This window comes from Hippoglossus hippoglossus, chromosome 9 (genome assembly GCF_009819705.1).
Source record: "Hippoglossus hippoglossus isolate fHipHip1 chromosome 9, fHipHip1.pri, whole genome shotgun sequence".
Taxonomy (NCBI): Eukaryota; Metazoa; Chordata; class Actinopteri; order Pleuronectiformes; family Pleuronectidae; genus Hippoglossus; species Hippoglossus hippoglossus.
This window is the reverse complement of record NC_047159.1, coordinates 28,204,169-28,222,835: the sequence shown is the minus strand read 5'-3', so window position 1 is coordinate 28,222,835 and position 18,667 is coordinate 28,204,169. Positions and strand designations below refer to the sequence as shown.

Below are 18,667 nucleotides of genomic sequence, written 5' to 3'. Positions count from 1 at the left end.
GTTAAAGCCCTATGAGACAAATTGTGATTTGTGAATATGGGCTATACAAATAAAATTTGATTGATTGATTGATTGATATGCCTCCAGTGAGGATGCTCTCTGTTGTGCCTCTGTGGAAGGCCAGAAGGATCTCATGTTAAACCTTTCAGCCATCTGAGGTGAAAGAGACATTGTGCTTTTGTCACCACAGGGTAAGTGTGCAGATCCTATAGGGAAGAGCAGAATGGGGACAGGGGAAAAAAAACACAATCAATCATGAATTCATGCAGATTTTATAAAACTGTCCAACACGACAACGATGAGCGACAGTGGCCTCCAATGATTTTCCAATTATACATTTACAATGTGTTGCCATAGCGTATGCAGATGTGCTCGCCTTGCCCTGCCATAACGTTTGTGGCCTCCTATAGGACACACACTGACATATATGTCAGTGTGTGTCCTGACTGTCAGAAACAATAAAGTCAACAAAGTCTTTGTCTATGTGTCTGGTAAACAGCTCCAGATTTCAAGCGCAAAGCCATTTCACTTTTCAATAGCGTATCATAATAATACCAATATTTGTAATGTTTAATATATTGATCAGATTTTATTATACATAACACTAATAGCAATAACAGTGATGCAGGTGGCCTGGTCGTGGTAATACTGCGGGCCTGCACTTGTGCCAAGATCTTCTAAAATGCTTATAAAATTGAAACAGACTTGTATTTGAGGGGAACTTGCTAGCATTGTGCCCATCTAACATGCTGTATATCTGCATTTAATCACAAATGACAACCTCCATAGAGCCCCTCTACTGTATCTTGTCTCAGTATGTGGCTTAGGAGATATAGTCGGTTGTCCTCTAACCAGAAGGTCGGTGGTTCCATCTCCTCCATTCCATATGTGTCAAAATACTGAACCCCTGAATTACCCCTGTGAGCGATGTGTAATACAGAAAGTGCTGCTCATAGATGCCCTGTATGAATGTGTGAATGGGTGAGTTGCAAAAACTGTACTGTAAAGCACTTTGTCTACGGAAGGTAGTGTTGAAAAATATTTTTACTGAGTAAGAACAGCAATAAAGGGTTGGTTGAGAGCTTGGTTGTTCAGGTGATTGACAAATTCTGTTAGACATGATGAGCCCGTAACAACGATGATCCCTTTAACTGGTGTAATGAAGGGATTGATGAATTAAAGGCTCTGTCTTTGAGAAGGCACAGCAGGGTGTGAGGCTGTGGTGAGGCAGTCAAATGTGTTTTGGGGGAACACAAGGCAGTGATGCATTAAGACATCAGGAGGCAAAGGAGGATGAAAGTGATTGACCCTAACCCATGTTAAAAGTGAGTGCTGGTGAGGTTTGTATTAGGGTGTGCAGAACTGCGACATAAAAAACAGCCGAGGAATCTGGAAGATGGGTGAATGAACAAGAAGTAATGGAAGGGTGGTTTGAAGGATCATGTAGCGGTTAAGGTAAAGACCTTCTTCACGGCAGCCATTTGACATAGGTAAACACAGGGGTGACTAATCACATTAATTAAGGCTAAATAGAGCACAACCTTAATTAATGTGATTAGTCATCCCTGGTTTTACCTTCTATTTCATGTCAAAATGGCTGCTGTAAAGAGGCTCTATGGGGGACATCAACTGGCCTGGGCACTCATGGTTGTAGCCCTAAAGATTTTTTCTTTAGCCCAAATAATTCTCTACTTTGAGCTTATCACTATATTGTGTCACTGTAACTGAACATTAGTGAAAGAAGGAGGTGTTGTACTGTCTTCAGTGAATAGTGCTGTGTTCACCTTCAATCAACAAGACCAATCAGAGAGGTTTACATACAAATATGTGAAAATAATCATGTCTTATTGACTGACAGGTCCATTCTTCAATTGGGGTTAAAGAGTTACTCAGTGAGTAATATTAAACTGAAGTCTGCTTCTGCTAGAGGTTTCTTCCAGTTAATGAGGGAGTTCTTCTCTCCACAGTCGCCAGAAAGCTGCTCATTGTGGGAACTGTTGGTTTCTCTATAATTTTGAAGGTCTTGACCTTCTATGTTAAGGGCCTTGAGATAATGTTTATTATGATTTGGCGCAATAATAGTTGAGCTTTATTTCAGACTCGTGGGCCGATATCACAATAAAATTAACATCCAATAAAATAATATAAACATAGTACTAATAATGACGACAAAGATAACAGTAGAAATAGATCGCTGTTGATTGTATTATTGATGGGATTGGTGACCGTGCAGTGGACCGGAGCGACGCCACGCCGCTGTCAGCTGGAGTACAGCAGTGAATGAACAGTCGACGGAGGAAGAGGAGCTGGAGGCGGAGTTCAGGATAAAACCGCCGTCTCAACAAAATGTGGACATTTTGTCTCCGCCCTCCGCCTGCAGCCGAATGAAAGCTCATCAGTTTCCCTGACGCGGAGTATCCATCTGTGGAGAAAGAAGAACGCAGAACATTATTAAAGTGCAGTTCAGCAGAAGTGTCGCTTCTCGGACGCTTTTTCCTGCAGTGGATATCTGTTGAATGGAGTTGAAGTCTGGAGACACTTTTCTCCCCAAGCTGCGCGTAAATGCAGCTTTGCGCTACTTTATTCTTGCGCGGATTTAACCGCTAAGAAGATCTTATAAGCTGTGTATGTGCGTTTTGGAGACCTAGTTTATTTTCATAAAAGAAAAAAACTGACGACATGGAATATTCCAACTCTGTGAAGTGGGATCGGGATCCCTCGGAGTGAGTGACCATGTAGTTGAAGGTACGACATCCTGTGCTGTCTGTTTTTACCCGCTGCATGATACTTTCTCACACGGTCTCACACACTGCAACATAGAGTCACAGAGAGTGAACTGGTGCAGTCGGTTGTGTCCTCTCACTGTGCTGCTGTGACATGGACACAGAAGGATCACGGTGGCTCATAATATTACAGTCACGACGCAAACGGCACCGTCACCTCATTAGAGCCACTTGAACTTGTTCAATATATCGAATCCGTATAGAATGTGAGTACTTGCTGGATTTGTATGAGATACTTTTTAAACTAGAAAATAACGTTGGATTAATTCTGTCCACATCTTGCTCCATTGTCCAACTAGCACACATAAGCCATCTCTGTGACTGGCAACATTGTCCAGAGAATCGGTTTAGTATTAACTAAAAATGAGTTCTAATAAAAAAAGCAAATAACAGAAAGTAAAATGAGACGGGCTCCTGCATCCACATTAACTTGTGTTTGTATAGTGGTGAGTGAAGCAGGGTAATGTGCAGACAGGCAGATCAGGAGATTGTCTTGGTGTCCACAGATGGGCCCTCTTCAGCTCATCCCTCTGTCAAACCCTGCTGGACTGCTCTGTCCTGATGGAAAGCAGCGGGTGAATTGCTATCATTGCATTCCTGCTGAGGAAATCTCTGCTTCTCCATTCACTGTTTTTCTCCTCTGACTGCTGTTTCCAAATGACCTCACTGTATAATAATGTGATAGCTTTTACATCTACAGGCTGCCATCCAGACTGCACTGATCATTCCCAGCCTACCACCTTCAGGAACCAGACACATGTGATTATAGTTCACACTTCTCCACACAGCGTTTGTTGCTTTGCCTGGAGCACTATGCAGGAGCAGTCAGTTGGTCCACCTCTATAGGTCCACGCAGAGAGTGCTGTTTGAAGCAGTTTCGATAGGAGCAGATATTCTTCCATTTGATCCAATCAGAATGACTGAACTTTTCATTCAGTCTATATGACAGCTTCAGAATAATCTTAAAAAATAAACAATATTTTTAAGTGTTGTGCGGGAAAATGTTTTTTTTGGCATGGATGTTCCACAGCAACAGTCTGTCCATAGACAAACGTCTTGTGTTATTTCGTGATAATAAAACAGCTAGTGCAAGAGCAGGTCTTTTACTGCACTTAATGTGTTTTGAACATGTGTATGTGTGTGTGTGTGTGTGAGTGGGTGTGTGAGAAATAGGTGAGAGAGAGGGAGAGGGAGAAAGAAAATTGAGAGTTTTGATATTAAAAAAACATCTGCTTCATGTTGGGCTCTGCTGAGGATGTTTAGTTGTCAGGATCAGGCCTGGTCAGAATGAGTTGGTGCTGTGGACCATTTGTCTATAAATAGCAGTCAGGGGGCATATATACATCAGCACATAAATCATCCTTCCTTACTGGACCACCTCATACTGGTCATTGGGATATACTCTTGTAAAATATTTCACATGGGTGAGACGGGGTACAAACTCCACAGTCCTCGTTTTGTGTTGATTCCAAAGTTTGAATGAAGAGACTTCAGTGGCCTGCATTAGATCAATCAAGTGAGTATCTTTCAAAGTTACAGTCTCTATCATATGTCCTTTTTGTAATACTGTCCTCCATTGAACCTCCACAAGCAGAAACTGCACTGAGAAACAAAAGGAGGTCATTTCACAATAATAGTTTGTAACTTTTGAAAATATTCTGAGCACTGTAGCATCTTACTGACCTTAGATAAACTTCACATTTATGGAAAAACACTGTGGACTTTGTCCCCAATTACTGTCATTCAAATTGTGTCAGGAAAGGATGCCTTAACCACTATGGGCAGCAGAAATGATTTGATGAACAGGTACCTAAACCTATTTTAATGTACATATGGCACGAGTGGGCATTTGTTTAAGACAGATCAAATCTGAGTTGTGACTGTTCTCTAGGAGGCATTTGTTAATATAGGACCATTAGTTAGATGGAGGGACACTGGTTGATTCTAAGAATGGATGTTTGCACTGTACACTGCTATAAACAGTCGTGTCTGAACAGATTATCACCTAATCTAATATATGATCCACTCTTCTTGTAAGAGGATACCCGCATTTCCATAAATCATTTTTCATGCATTCACAATCATAATTCTGTTGTGGTACGTATCAAGGACCTTCAATCTGACTGTGTCCACAGTAACTCTGGAAATGTCCTAACGCAGTGCTGTTCGTCATGCCTGGGTGTATATATATATATATAATCATTATTTTCAAACCCCCTCAAAGCATTTCTTTTCTGCACCTGCCCAGATAGAAAGTCCTAGCCCCAAACAACTGTCGTACATGAACATATTCCATTATCAGTGCACTCTTACCACCCCACATGTTTAAACATGTTGGTCCCGCGCTGGAGACTCTGCAAATACACTTAGATTCCCCCTTAGATAACACAAATGAAGGTGATGACAAGATGACTTAAGGTGAAAGTGTTTCAGTCTGAACTTGATTCAGCTTGTTTCAACTCTCTCTAGTTTTGGGATAGTGCGGCCTGATACACACACACATACTCATCATGTGTTGCCGAACTGCATTGTGGTTCTGTGTTATGTTGCTTGTGCTGCGTTGTGTTGCTTGTTCAACAGAGCTCAACCATTTGAATACAGTGAGGTGAAAATCCTCTGTTCCTGTTCTAGACAGAATCAGCCTGCCCTGCTCTCTCGGCACACCACTCACAAACTGCTGACAGCAGCTCACCATGGCCTGAAACAATAAATATCTCTAATCCCTGGCATGTTCCAGTGCCCCTGTTCAGCCTCTGAGCCCTGAATCAGTTTCCCCTTCAAGCAAAAATCTCCTATTGTACATGCTGTATAACTAAATAAAACACTTCAAATAGAGTCGAAAAAAAATGCGAGTTACTTAATGTAAACTAACTTTATGATGCAGACTCTCAGACATGTTAGGCTAACTGCAGCATGTTTGACTTGCAGGTTAATATGGAAAAATGAGTAGCGTTTTCTTTTTATATTCTGCAGTGTTAGTAAAATGTGAACCATCAATCATTGTCACATGTTCATCTCATCCCTTGATTAGTTTATTTTTGAGATCAATGAATCTTTCACCTGATGTTAAATGTTACATTTAACTGTAGAGGAGTAAGGACAGTGTATTTTCTGGTGGAGCATCATGTTGCTGACACTGCTCAGACACGACAGAAATCTCCAGGGCATTCAGGTGAGGGGGCAGAGGCAGGACGCAACTTCAATTTAAAATCAGGTGTTTCTGTTTACAGCACATCTACACTGGTGTTGGCCCTTATCAAAGGCTCTCTTGATATGCTTTTCAGTCCAAGGTGTGTTAGAAACGTCATCAACACAAACACTCGCTCGTGGTAAATCCTCTGGAGGATCTCCTGCTATATTCTCACTCGGGCTCATTCAGACATCATCTGGAGTTTTTACTAAGGGGCTGGCAGGAGAAACTCCAGAGAATGTCTGGAGGCTCTCACTCGGAAATTTGCGTTCTCATATACAGCCCCTCACCAGATAATCTCAGGGATTATCTGGTGTTCAGTGCATGTCTGAAAGCAGCTTTATATCATTGACTGTGGGTCAGTTTTGGGCCTTCCCTCTGATCAAAAGAATGTATGCATGTGGGATTGGTGTAGGTATTCCATATGTTCAATCCAGCTCAGGTATAAAGTTATGATTCAGCAGCTGCACCACAGATGGTTCTTTGTAGGCTAAACACAGAGTGTGGATATGGCCTCATTGTCATGGCAGGATTGTGAGGGATGACTATAAAGTACTATCTAATCTTTGTTATCAAGATTTACATTAAGGTCTTTAAATATTGGAACTTGCAACAGTACTTGCTTTACCCGTTAAAGGAAGTGGTTTTCAGTAGTCATAGTTGAATCAGTTAAATCAAGATGTGTGCCATTCGTTTTCATTTATTTCCTATACAATGTTCACAAACTCCTCAGGAACCTGTGATTTCAAAACCTTTGTGCCAAAAGTAAAGAATTTATAGTGCTTCACTGTTAAGCAATCAAGGTATTTCCCCTAATAGATACATTTTGGAACAACCATATTAATTTTGCAAACTATTAATAAAACGAATTACTTGAGCGGTTGGACAGAATATGGAACAGCACTACTTGAGAGGGCAGCTCAACAACAGACTATTTTCCTAATAAACCATTTCAAACCAAATGCAATGCAGTAGTTTAATTTATGAAGTGTTAGACACACCCTGAAGAAATAGTATCTTCCAATTCTCTAGTCATCATCAGTATAACAGAAGTGCTCTAAAAGTAACTTTAAGTGAAATGATTAGAAAGTGATACAAAACAGCTCTCAGATTGCACTGGAAAAAATCTGCCAATTTGCATTGCATTGCAATAATGACAGTAAAAACAATCTTCAGGTAGAATCTATTTGCTGTGCATACATGTCATGTTTGTTATGAATCTTCTATGGTAGATTGAAGGTCCAAAATATGTTCTTTATAGTCAGTATCGCCAGCTGATTGAAGTATCAGGACTACACTGGACTACATTAGTGTGTTTTCCCTTTTATTCTATAACAATGTGACATTTCGGATGTACTGAAATGTGGCTTTTTCTAATCTTTGGCCATATGGTGCCTAGGAGTAGAGCAGGGTGTAGGGGGATGGGTGGGACGAGACATGTAGGTCAGCCTGAACACGGAACAAAGAGTGGGCAACTAATCCCTGTTGTCAAACTCTAAGGTAGAGGGACATGTCGGAGTGTTTACACCTCGATGGTGCAGCAGCAAGTCGTTTTACAGTCCTCTGCAGTAGTGTTCTCACGTGCTAGCTGTGGGATGCTGCACAGTGTCCAAGAAGCAGTGTCTAGTCCTGCACCATTACAACATTGTAAACACTAATTGTTTACAGTGCACATACACCCATGAGGAGACGGCATGTGGGTTGCCATACAAACAATGCTTAGAGCTTTCCACTGTAATAGACCATTTACTGTGGTAAGGTTAATGTAGGTTTATTCTAGGCCACATTGAGCCCTGTGGTTTCAGATAAACCAAATGTTAATTTAAGGTTCATTTTAGGAGTCAATGTTCTCCATTGCTTTGCTTAGTAAACTTTGTCATCACTGACCACGCAAACATGTGTCATGTGTCTCCTTTGTGGCCCTGTGAGAAAAAAACAACCAGCTCACTCTTTTGAAGCTCTTGTCGTTGGTTGTCACTTATTAGACCAAAATAAGTTTCAAAATAAATGCTTCAGGTCACTGGACAATGACAACAGACAATACACGTTCTACATCTATGATGTATACATCATGGTCATACCACATCAGTTTACATTGTAATGTGTGCATATATGTAAAAAAATGTTCCTGTATGATGTGAATATACGGTGTCTTCTGATTTTTTGCTCAGGCAGCAGACTTAAAATGCACCATCAAACAGATGAGTGTGTCAGATGATGTACATTATGGTGATGACATTTGGGGGAGGAGCATCACAATGTTTACATGTCCCTGAAGAGAACGCATGTTCTGAGGTGTCGTACACTGCTTTGCATTACCTGCTCCTTTCCTCCAAAATCCATGATATAGCACACAAAAAAGAGACAGGTCTTCAACTAATATCAAATCTTTAAAGTATTTAACAACAGCTGTGTTTGAAATGGATGATAATGTCAGTGATAAGCAGAAGCTCTCGGAGATGACAGTGGAGTTCTGCCTTTTCTCTGTAACAATGCAGACTAAAGCTCTTTAATTCTGTTACAAGTGTTCAGCCAGAGCTTATGTAGAGAGGGGGAAGGGCTCCATTTAGAAGGATTTAGGTTGTAACTTGAAATGTCATGTTAATACTGTTGTTGTTGTTTAATGGATTTGTGTCATCAGTTGACGCACTGACCCTGTTTCTGTGTATCTCTGTCTGTTTAAATTTAAAGCTTTTACCAAAAGGCCTCATGGGGGCATTTTCATACATTTTAAAGAAAATTCAAGTTGTCAGCTAATATGACAGAGTAGTGTAAATTCAAGAGACTGTCATGAGGCTCCTACATGTTCCTCTTGCAAGAGAGAAGAAAGATTCAACCAGTGGCCCGCAGGCAACAGGGGGCAACACTTTAATTATATAATATTAATAATGATAATTCTCATAATAATAATACATTATATATATATAGCAACACTTTCCCCCACCGGTGCCACTGCTAGCATTTTTGATCACAAGTAACCAGTGAATATATCAAATGAAATAATAAAACTAATGTTTTTTTATACCAAAAACATTTTCTTGTTTCCTCTTTTTTTTTGAACACTTGATCATTGGTTGCATTCATCTAAAAACTGAGGAAAAAACTGATAGCATTTCTACCAAGAAGTCATTTTCTAGTAGGAGATTGATTTCATGGTAACATCTTTGTATTTTTCTCACTCTAAATATAAAATAAATAAATATTAATATTCTGCTCTGATTAACATGTAACATTTACCAAAAGGGTAGAACAATCTAAGGAATGGCTTTCTTATAAGCTTTACATATTGTTCTGTGTGGGAATTGCCACGAGTCATGTACATTCAGATGTCAATTAATTTACAAACATTTTGACATGTTAAACCAAAAAAAACAAACAGAGAAAAGTACATTTTGGCAATGATTTTCCAGCAAAATACCAGAGTTTATATTTACCTCCAAGTGTAACAACTTTATTGCTAATTTGCTAAATACAATTGCAACATTGTTGCAAAAGAAAGTGGAACACATTTCCCAAAATGTAAGGACATACCAAGAACTTCACTGATGCAGGATTTTTTACTCCAATCCTAATGTCAGCTTTTCAACATCTCCAATGGCCGGTGGTTTTACAGCTGAGTGTACCATAGACATACAACAATGTATGTGAACAATGTACATACTGGACTTCTATCCCATTCAGAGAAAGATGGTGCCTGACCTCTGCCTTGTGTTTGATGTAATCATACTGAAGTTTAATTGAATAGTTTGTTTAATGTTATCAGCTATTACAGTAAAATATCAGTTTGGTAAATATGATAATTTGATTCCATGTAGGTAGAAGATAGTATGTAGATAGTAGTGAATGTAATTGGCCATGATTGTCACTGACAACAGCCCTAGTAGTAACTTGATGTAGTTAGTGTTTGGTATTTTTTCGTGTGTGCAGCTTGTTTACAGTACTTTTATCCACACTTTGAGTGTAAGTGAATGCAGCTTTATTTGTCTCAGTCTAAGTGACCCTGCCCAGAGGTTCTGTAAGGAAGGGGAGTTGTTTGCCAGCTGCCTGTGGTGATGCACAAAGTTGAACACTCTGCTCAATTTTCTCAACACACCCACATCATGATTGCCACGGTGAATACAGCTGCAATAAACAGTACCTATAGGTCCAGCAAAAGAAACGCTGGATCCTACATAGCCCATAATGCATCTCACTAGCATCCTAAATAGATGACCTAATTAGGGTTATATTCTTTGACTTGAATAACATCTTCCTGAACCACACAGGCTGAGGATTAATAAGCACAATGAATAGCCTTTAAAATGGTGCATCTCATCCATCTGTTGGACTTGCTCCTTTTAGTCATGAATTGTTGTGTTTCGACCAAAAGAACATGGAACTTTTAGACCCAGGAACTCTTTTTCAAGGAATCTAATTATTCCTGCAGACAGCTTTTTGATGTTTGATGTGTCTAATGATTCCACCATGGTCTTAAGACCAGGGACTGTACTGTGCGCACCTACTGCAAAGCGTGGCCAGGTGGGCCTACCTGCTGAAAACTGGTGTCACAACAACACGCACAGTGAAAGTGGTATCTACTGAGTTTATGTCAAATTTTGCAAATCAAATAAACCAATCAAATAAAACACTGGAATACCAATATTCAGCACTGCAAGCCCGATCCCAAAGGTTTCTGTATTTTCATGAAGCATGCTACAACCCGAGCACAGATTATTTGGGGGGGTATAAATCCCCGGAACTAAATTTAGACCATGGTCCCTGTGGTGGAAAAGCACAGTGTTCCTGCAAAGGTTCAGTTCTTCGGGAAAGCTTCTGCGGTGGAAATCTGGCTAATTATGGGATCGTGGCGCATTATTTGTCACTTGATACCATATTTTGAAAGCTTCACCCTCTTGAGATTGTAGCACACCCTCACCTCCATTTTTTCCTTGCAAACCTCCATCTCTCATTCCAGTTCATGGCTGAGCTGAGACCAGAGCAGGACAGGCCCTGTTTGCCTTCAGATGGAGTGTACAGGAATAGTAGACAGATGGTACCACAAAGCCCAACAGTTTATTTGAAGCCCAAGCTCTGCATAGTCATTTAAGTGTGGTCTCATGGCAGCCTGTGTTTTTGTCTATATCTGCCACAGATGTGGCTCTGCTCCACTCTCTGTCTGTAGTTAAGCATAGAACAAGGGTCAACCCAGATTCCTCACTTTACATATGAGCGCTCTATTATGAATTAGGCCCCTGAAGGCCTTTGCTGCTTTAGCACCACGTTTCAGAATCAGCTTTATTTGCCATGTGTGAGTTCTAGGAATTTGACTCCGGTGTAGTTGCACTCAGTGTTCTTACACAAATAGACATACAATTAACAGCAGACTACGAGAAAAAATTGCAAAATAAGCGTGACCACTATGTGCAATAAAGACCATCAACAATAAAACAAACATTTAGAAAGCATAAATTAACTGTAAATTAAAGAGATTAAGCATACACTTGTAGATAGATTTTTATCATCCAGACATTCATTGATTTCATTATTTCAGCAGGAGAGCAGCCTGTTACGAGTGGTTAGATTTAGCATTAACTAAACTGTTTTTAACAGCTGCTTAAAAAGTGGTGTCATTGCGAGGCCTTCCTCAAATGAAGGAAAAGTTAACACCCATCTAGTATAATCAATATGATTTATTTTTAATGTGTAGAACTTAAGGTGTCCACAGAGTGTCTCCATCACTGACTGTGGGTTTCACAGATACTGTGCAGTGCATTCACATGCTCCTCAGAAGGTCCCATTCCCTGAGTTGTTTAGGTGCTTTGAAGTGGTAATCTGGAAAAACATGGACACACAAAATGTGTTATTGTGTTTAGAGCATTTAAACAACACCTTGACACCTCTTAACAATAGCCTAATTGCATTATAAAGAAGAGCACTGAAAAAGGATCAGGTGTGATAAGATAAAGTGTTAAGTTCTTGTGAGAGACGGACATACAGTGTACAAGTGACGAAAGTGTAGCATTTGACAAGTGGACCGTAGAAGCAACTATTTAAAGCTGATTGTAAAATGATGTTAATAGCTTTATAATTGATGACGTGGGCGACCCATGTTCCAATATCTTCTCCGACTTTCCAAGTTGTTTTTTGTTTGTAATATTAATGTATGGTTGAATGGAAATGTTTGTGAAATCTAATCTCTGTTAAAAAATATATGTGTAGATATAATTTTTAATGAAAATATTAAGTTTTTATTTATTTATTTATTTTTAGTAGTTTTTCCTTACTCTTGTTGAGGGTTAAGGGCAGAGGATGTCACACCTTGTTAAAGCCCTATGAGACAAATTGTGATTTGTGAATATGGGCTATACAAATAAAATTGGATTGATTGATTGATTGAAGTGTTGTCGGAGTGGCTACAGATTTAAAGGGACTGTCTGTGCTCTGGGTGATTCTAGAAGAGTTTGTGACATCAAGGTTCAGGTGATTACACTAATGATAACATAACTATGAATATTATATTCCATTTCTGCTATCAGATCCTCATTGGACCTTTAATCTGCCTTACATTACTCTGTATTTGCTTTATTCTACAAAATCAAGTATTTCTGTTGCATTTTAGGAATAGCCTAAATAAGATTTAACTTGATACTGATTTTTATTTTGAGTAGTTTCAAAGGGTGTTCACCCCTGACCATTTTTATTTCCTCCACTAAGTATGTTATGTCTGTTTGCTTGTGTCCCTGCAGATCCAGTGTCTTTTAACTTCCTTTCTTAACTATATTGATTTTTGATTGATTTCTTTTAGAGAATAATTCATGGACCTTGATAAAAAATCAATCATGTTTAGAGACTGATGTTTATAAGTATGTGGGCCTTGGCAGAGGTATGCACTTATTCTAGTGTTTATCGTCTGTAATTGTTGAAATTTTGACTCAAAGAAGAACCCATACAATTGTGGTGCAGATCTGGCTCAGGGGGCAGATCCAGGAATGTTTTTTTCACATTCTTTAACATTGCGAAACATTGTCGTTGATTTTTCTTTAGAGCATGATTCATGAACCTTGAAGAAAAAAATCTGCTATGTTTAGGAGAACGATATTTATGAGTATGTGGTCTTTGGCAGAGGTATTCACTCTGAGTGCCATTCTAGTTCTAAATGTGATGCTTTATATTATGTCTGTGTTTGAATGAGGGAATATATTATTGATTATCTCAAGTGTAACTGTACGACTACATGATACTGCGTGATAAGATTTGTATGGTATTTTTGTAATAATGATATTTGTATGTAACTGTGCTCTATATATTAATTTAAAGCTGTATTTAAATGCATATAACACAAAATTATCATATATAATGTTTAGTAGAAAACCCATTCCAGTCACTGACTGTCTGAAGATGACCGACAGCCAGACACAAATATTCCACCTCCTCACCATGAAAGGTTTTGGCTGTGTGTTTAGAATCATTATTCTGCTGAGTGATGAAATGTCCTCACGTGAGATTTGATGCATTTGACTAAATGTGAGCACAGAATGCTCCTGACGATCTCTGCATTCATCCTGTTGCTTCCATCAGCAGTGAAATCCTCAGTAAATGCCTGTGTGTCAGTTCCAGTGGAGCCTTGCCTGGCTGAGCATAACAGAAGCATGCGTGACAGATGAGGTGGTGGCTGTCCCTTTTTTTCTGCCCAATTTAATGTCCATCATTTTAATTTAAGTTTTTTTTATTGTTCCAGATCTTATAGTGCAGCCATTAAGGAGGTTTATCCTCACCATGCCAATCATTTTCATCTCATTGACAAGACTTGTACTTCTCGATCCACCAGCTCATTCTTTTCAATGCAAACATAGACATATACATTACGTACGTTTTAGAATGCTGATTTCAGCATTGTTCAGCAACTACCTTTGACATCTTGCGGACAGATTTCTTAAGCCGTTTTTTTGTCTTGTGAAAGCTGAAGATATAATTTTTTCAAGGAGGAACAGTATCCAGAATGAAACCTCTCATAGTCTCCTCATTCACCCCTACACCGTGTCTATTTCCTTCTTATCAACCATATACTTTTACTTAGCTGAGAAACACTACACAAAATAAACCTTCAATGAAGTCAAGAATATAATATATATAATAAATTTATATATACTAAAAGAAAAAAGTTTGATTAGATACCAAAATGAATTTAAATACAATACGATATTCCTGCCAACTTGTTTATATCCAGAAATTATGACAAAATTACTCATACATAGACATACACAAACATTCATATATACATATATATTCTTGTATACATTGTAAATACTGTAGCTGTACACAACTAGGCAGACCGAAAATATAATATAATAAAATATAACATAATAACACATAATTTATATAATTTATTTATTCTGACCCAGGAGAAAGAGTCAAAATCCCCAAACTTCAGTTAAAATCAACCCACCAGATTAAATTATTGTGTTTAATTACATTAATACCCAGTGACTGGACTTTTCTCAAAATCCTTCAAGAGGTTTCACACATCGTCAGCCTTTGGGTTCAACTGCTTGTTTTGAGAGATACTGCAGCAGATTCTCCAACACTATCTATCAAGACATTGAATCATGGATTGAAGAAAAGATTAAATAAAAATGAACACAGGCAGGCAATGAGTTGAAGAAAATTAAGATGAGTTTATTGAATTAGTTTGATGATTGTGAGATGAAAACGAGACAAGAACATTGTTCTATGTTCAGCCCCAACAATGTTATTATACTATTGTGTGATCTTCCCTGGTATAAGGGATTAGGATTAATTGGAAATGTGTTCATCAATCTTATTTGATTATTGTTTACCATTCTATCTGCTGCCACAATGTGACTTGTTGTTGTTTTCTCTTTAGGTAATGAGCTGGTGCTGCAGACACCACAGCACAAAAGTCCAGCCAGTAATCCATTATTTTCCACCCTGGCTCTTTTGGAAATCTCAGAGTAGAGTTTGGACAGTTTCTCTGCAGCCAGCCTCCTTCAGAGATGGATTTGGGTGCCATCAGCCTACACTGGTTACTGTGCCTATACTAACCTTTGGAATCATCAGTGTAGCTGTTGGTGAGAAACCCAACAAAAGGCCCAGGATGCCAGGATGCCCATCACTCAGGACAACGCCCTCAGCATCCTCCCATTGCTGGAGGACTGGCAGGGGGAACATAGCACAAGATCCCAGCAGGAGCACAACCTGAATCAGGACAGTTCTGGCATCAAGGTACTTCGTATGTCACACACCTTGTGTTTTTACTTAAATATAAAATATGGTGTGAATTTGCTTTCCAAAGTTCACCACATTTGAACACTGTTAAAGTGTGGTGAGCAAAACACTGATTATTACAATTACATGTATATCACACAAGACCTATGTGAAGTGGCCTATCATTTTGACATTTAGTTTGTATCTAATATTTTGTTTGTGACAACTTGTTTTGTCACTTTATTTGTTGTGTGATGTTCCAAAAGTTACACATGTTAATCTCATGGAACTTTTGATGTGTTTAAGATTAAAACATCTTATGTGTTCCATGTAGACTCCCTGCATGAGTCTAAAGATATACTGTAAACTAGTGACCAGAATGTTGTTAAGCAAACAATCAGTAGTATGAAATGAACATTAAGTTGTTCAAGGCTTTTCCTGAAGTGTTATCCAGCTTCATTCACTGGTCACTCCTCTTCTTCCTCCTCCAGCATGTGGATCAGGACTCCAACCAGAATGGGGAAGGGGATAGTGTGTGCAGTAGCAGCAGTGTTAGCAGTGTTAATGTGGAGGACAAGTCCCTGTGTCTGGCTGCCATTCAGAAGTTGGTGGAGTACATTAAGTTCAACTTCATGGAGGGGGACACAGCTCCGTCAGCTAGCCCATCCCTCTGCAGAGAGGGGTTAGATGTCGAGGTTCATGCCGTTTTCCTCAGTAAAGACGAGGGGGATACTGCTGAGTTTGGCCTCAGCTTTGGGAACATCCCCATTTTTGGGGACCCTGATGGAAGAAAGAAGGGAGGGCCGAGAAGGAGGCGGGACCAGGGCCCCATAATGGATGTGGGCTGCATCTGGGTGACAGAGGTGAAGAAGAGGAGCCCAGCAGCCCGCTGTGGGAGGATTAAACTCAGAGATGAACTGCTCTCACTGAATGGGCAGCTGATGGTTGGAGTAGACGTCAGTGGAGCCAGGTAAGATGACTTCAATGAAACTGCCACCACAGTACAAATACATTACCACGATAATCTCTGTTGTCTCATCGTTTATATTATTATATTGTTGCCTGTAGCAATATTCTAAAACCCAGGAGAGGAGACAGCTGTCAGATAGTGGTTGAAATATCAGATTCATATTTTCTCTAAGTGAATGCAGAGATTGTGAAGAAATTATTAGGATTTAAGGTGGACTTGAGGCAAAAAATGCAAAAACAACTCAAAAACCTTTGATTGATATATATACAAATAAAGATGGCCTGAATGTATATTTTTAATGGAGAACACCACCACCTTGGGTGATATTTTGGCCCAGAAATTATTGTGTGAAATATTATTGTCATTTAAAACATTTTCATTCCACTGAAAAAAAAAAATATTAGAGCATAATCCTGCAAGTACACCCTTTCAAATAGCAATGAACTTTCCATTCTTAAAAATATTCATTATTTAAAAATATTAAATACTAAATATATAAACCATAAATAGAATAAACCACACAAACAACCAAAACAATAAATAAAATGGACTTTCTGGCTCTGTTGACAAGAATTGCTCTTAAATAAATATTAAACATTTGGCTCAGGGTATATGTACCCAGCTCAGTAAACAGGTTGGGATGGTTATGATTTAGATGATGAACTTTCAATCAGTGAGCCAGTTCACACAAAGAACTAGTTCGAAGTTCAGTTCATAGAGATGAAAATGAACTAGTTCACGTTCATAGTTCATCAATCATGTGTTTAGTTATGAATCGATGGTGTCGGATCATTATCGCTCAGGTCAATTTAGCCGGAGTCCTGACTGTGAGTGTCACGTCTCGTGTTGTACTGAGCACACACAAAATGTTGACGAGTCATTTTTCATGATGTTTAAATGCAGCCTCATAAACTCTGGAGCGAATCAAACAAACACTAAGTTACTTCATGTACTGATCAGGTCCAGATAACTAGTGTTGGTGTTTACTAGTTAAAGTGAGAGCAGGTCAGCAGGAGAGTGGAGGAAGACACAGAATCTCCAGCAAGATACAAACCAACCTTCTGATCGTTGAACAGCTGTGGACCAGAGAGAAACTCTGTATTTTCGCTGTTTGTTTCCACTGGTCTTCGACAAAGTCACTAACCGGCTTCATGTGCTCGAGCTGCTCCTGCTCCTCGTATCTGACTGTGTGTTGTTGTGCCAGTGAGTGGGGGCGGAGCCCCGGGGCCTGTATGTACACGTGTGTATAGTCTCCACCTCGCTCCCAGCACACACACACAATGTTTCTCTAGCTCCTGGTAATTCACGTGATGGCCTATGCGATAATTTTAACAAAAAATAGTATAATAGTAACAAGACTAGTTATACAATTTTGTCTCACTGTCTCCAAAAATAGTCGCAGTCTGGAGCTCTGCTTTGTGCATCCCATTCTTGTGAACGCAGTATTTGAAAATTTGTTACAAACATCCACTTGGACCTTAACGATGAACTAATTAGATTTTGATAGCCAAAGGTCGAGGACAATGTGACCTCGCAAAGCACATTCCTTGTAAATGCGATATCTCAGGACCACCTTGAGGGAATGTCTCCACATTTGGCACAAACATTCACTTGAACTCAAAGATGAACTGATTAGATTTTGGTGGTCGAAGGTTAAAAGACCAAGGTCATGTGAAGTTGTTGTGAACGATATACATTGGGAATGCCCAAAACGATTTTCAGTGCATCTGGCACAAAAATTCACGTGGACTATTGGATGACCTGATTAGAATTTGGGGGTTAAAGGTCATGGTCCCTGTGACCTCTCGAACACATGTCTTGTCTTGTGAAAGTGATATTTCAGGAACACCTCAAGGGTCTTCTTTCAAATTTGGCTTACATGGACTCACTGATTTGGTGGTCAAAGGTCAAAGAGCAAGGTCACAGAGTAAGGACTGAATTATATATAAACTTGTATGTAATGACAACAGTATTCCTTCAATGCTTTTTTCAGTTACCTGGCTGACCAGTGCTGGAATGGAGGCTGTGTCTACCTGATCATGCTGCGGAGAGTCAAACGAAAGGCTCCCCTCCCTCCTTGTGATGTGAATGGCATAGTTAGTACCCATGTCTGCAATGACAGCTTTGAAGACCAGCAGCTGGGCAGAGCTGCCTCTGAGCCCTCTGACGCACCAGCAAACTGCAAACGCACAAGAAAGTTTGGTGTCATATCACGATCATCCTTTAACCGAGACAACAGGGACAGTACTGACTCAGAACTCCAGAGCTGCTACAATGGTTACAGTTCTTCTGTTCCCACTAATGCAGAAGTCAGTTCTCCAGGCAATGGCGCAGGTTACATCCTCTCCACACATACACCCACAGAAGAAAGCCCAGACACCTCTCTTCCGGTGAGAGCACTTCCTCAGCATCTGCATAGTGGAGGCACCGCCACCCTGCCAGCGAGATGTCACAGTCAGCCGTTGAAATGCAAAATGGATTCGTTCAGCAGTGAATCTTCAAGCCAGGTGAGACTCCCAT

The 18,667-nt window shown here is 39.6% G+C and overlaps 1 protein-coding gene across 6 annotated transcripts in view; it reads left to right on the top strand.

Annotated features, from left to right (window-relative positions):
- Positions 1–2,328: 2,328 nt before the first annotated feature.
- Positions 2,329–18,667, top strand: part of pdzd2 (PDZ domain containing 2) — a 43,766-nt gene continuing 27,427 nt past the window's right edge. For 5 of the 6 annotated variants that reach the window (XM_034595684.1, XM_034595683.1, XM_034595685.1 and 2 more), the window contains exons 1-4: positions 2,335–2,745; positions 14,837–15,195; positions 15,669–16,147; positions 18,141–18,654. In XM_034595684.1, the coding sequence (XP_034451575.1) occupies positions 15,076–15,195; positions 15,669–16,147; positions 18,141–18,654 (1,113 nt within the window). In that variant the 5' untranslated portion in view covers positions 2,335–2,745; positions 14,837–15,075. Of the gene's footprint in view, positions 2,746–14,836; positions 15,196–15,668; positions 16,148–18,140; positions 18,655–18,667 lie in introns of all 6 variants that reach the window. The other variant, XM_034595686.1, reaches the window with a different exon arrangement.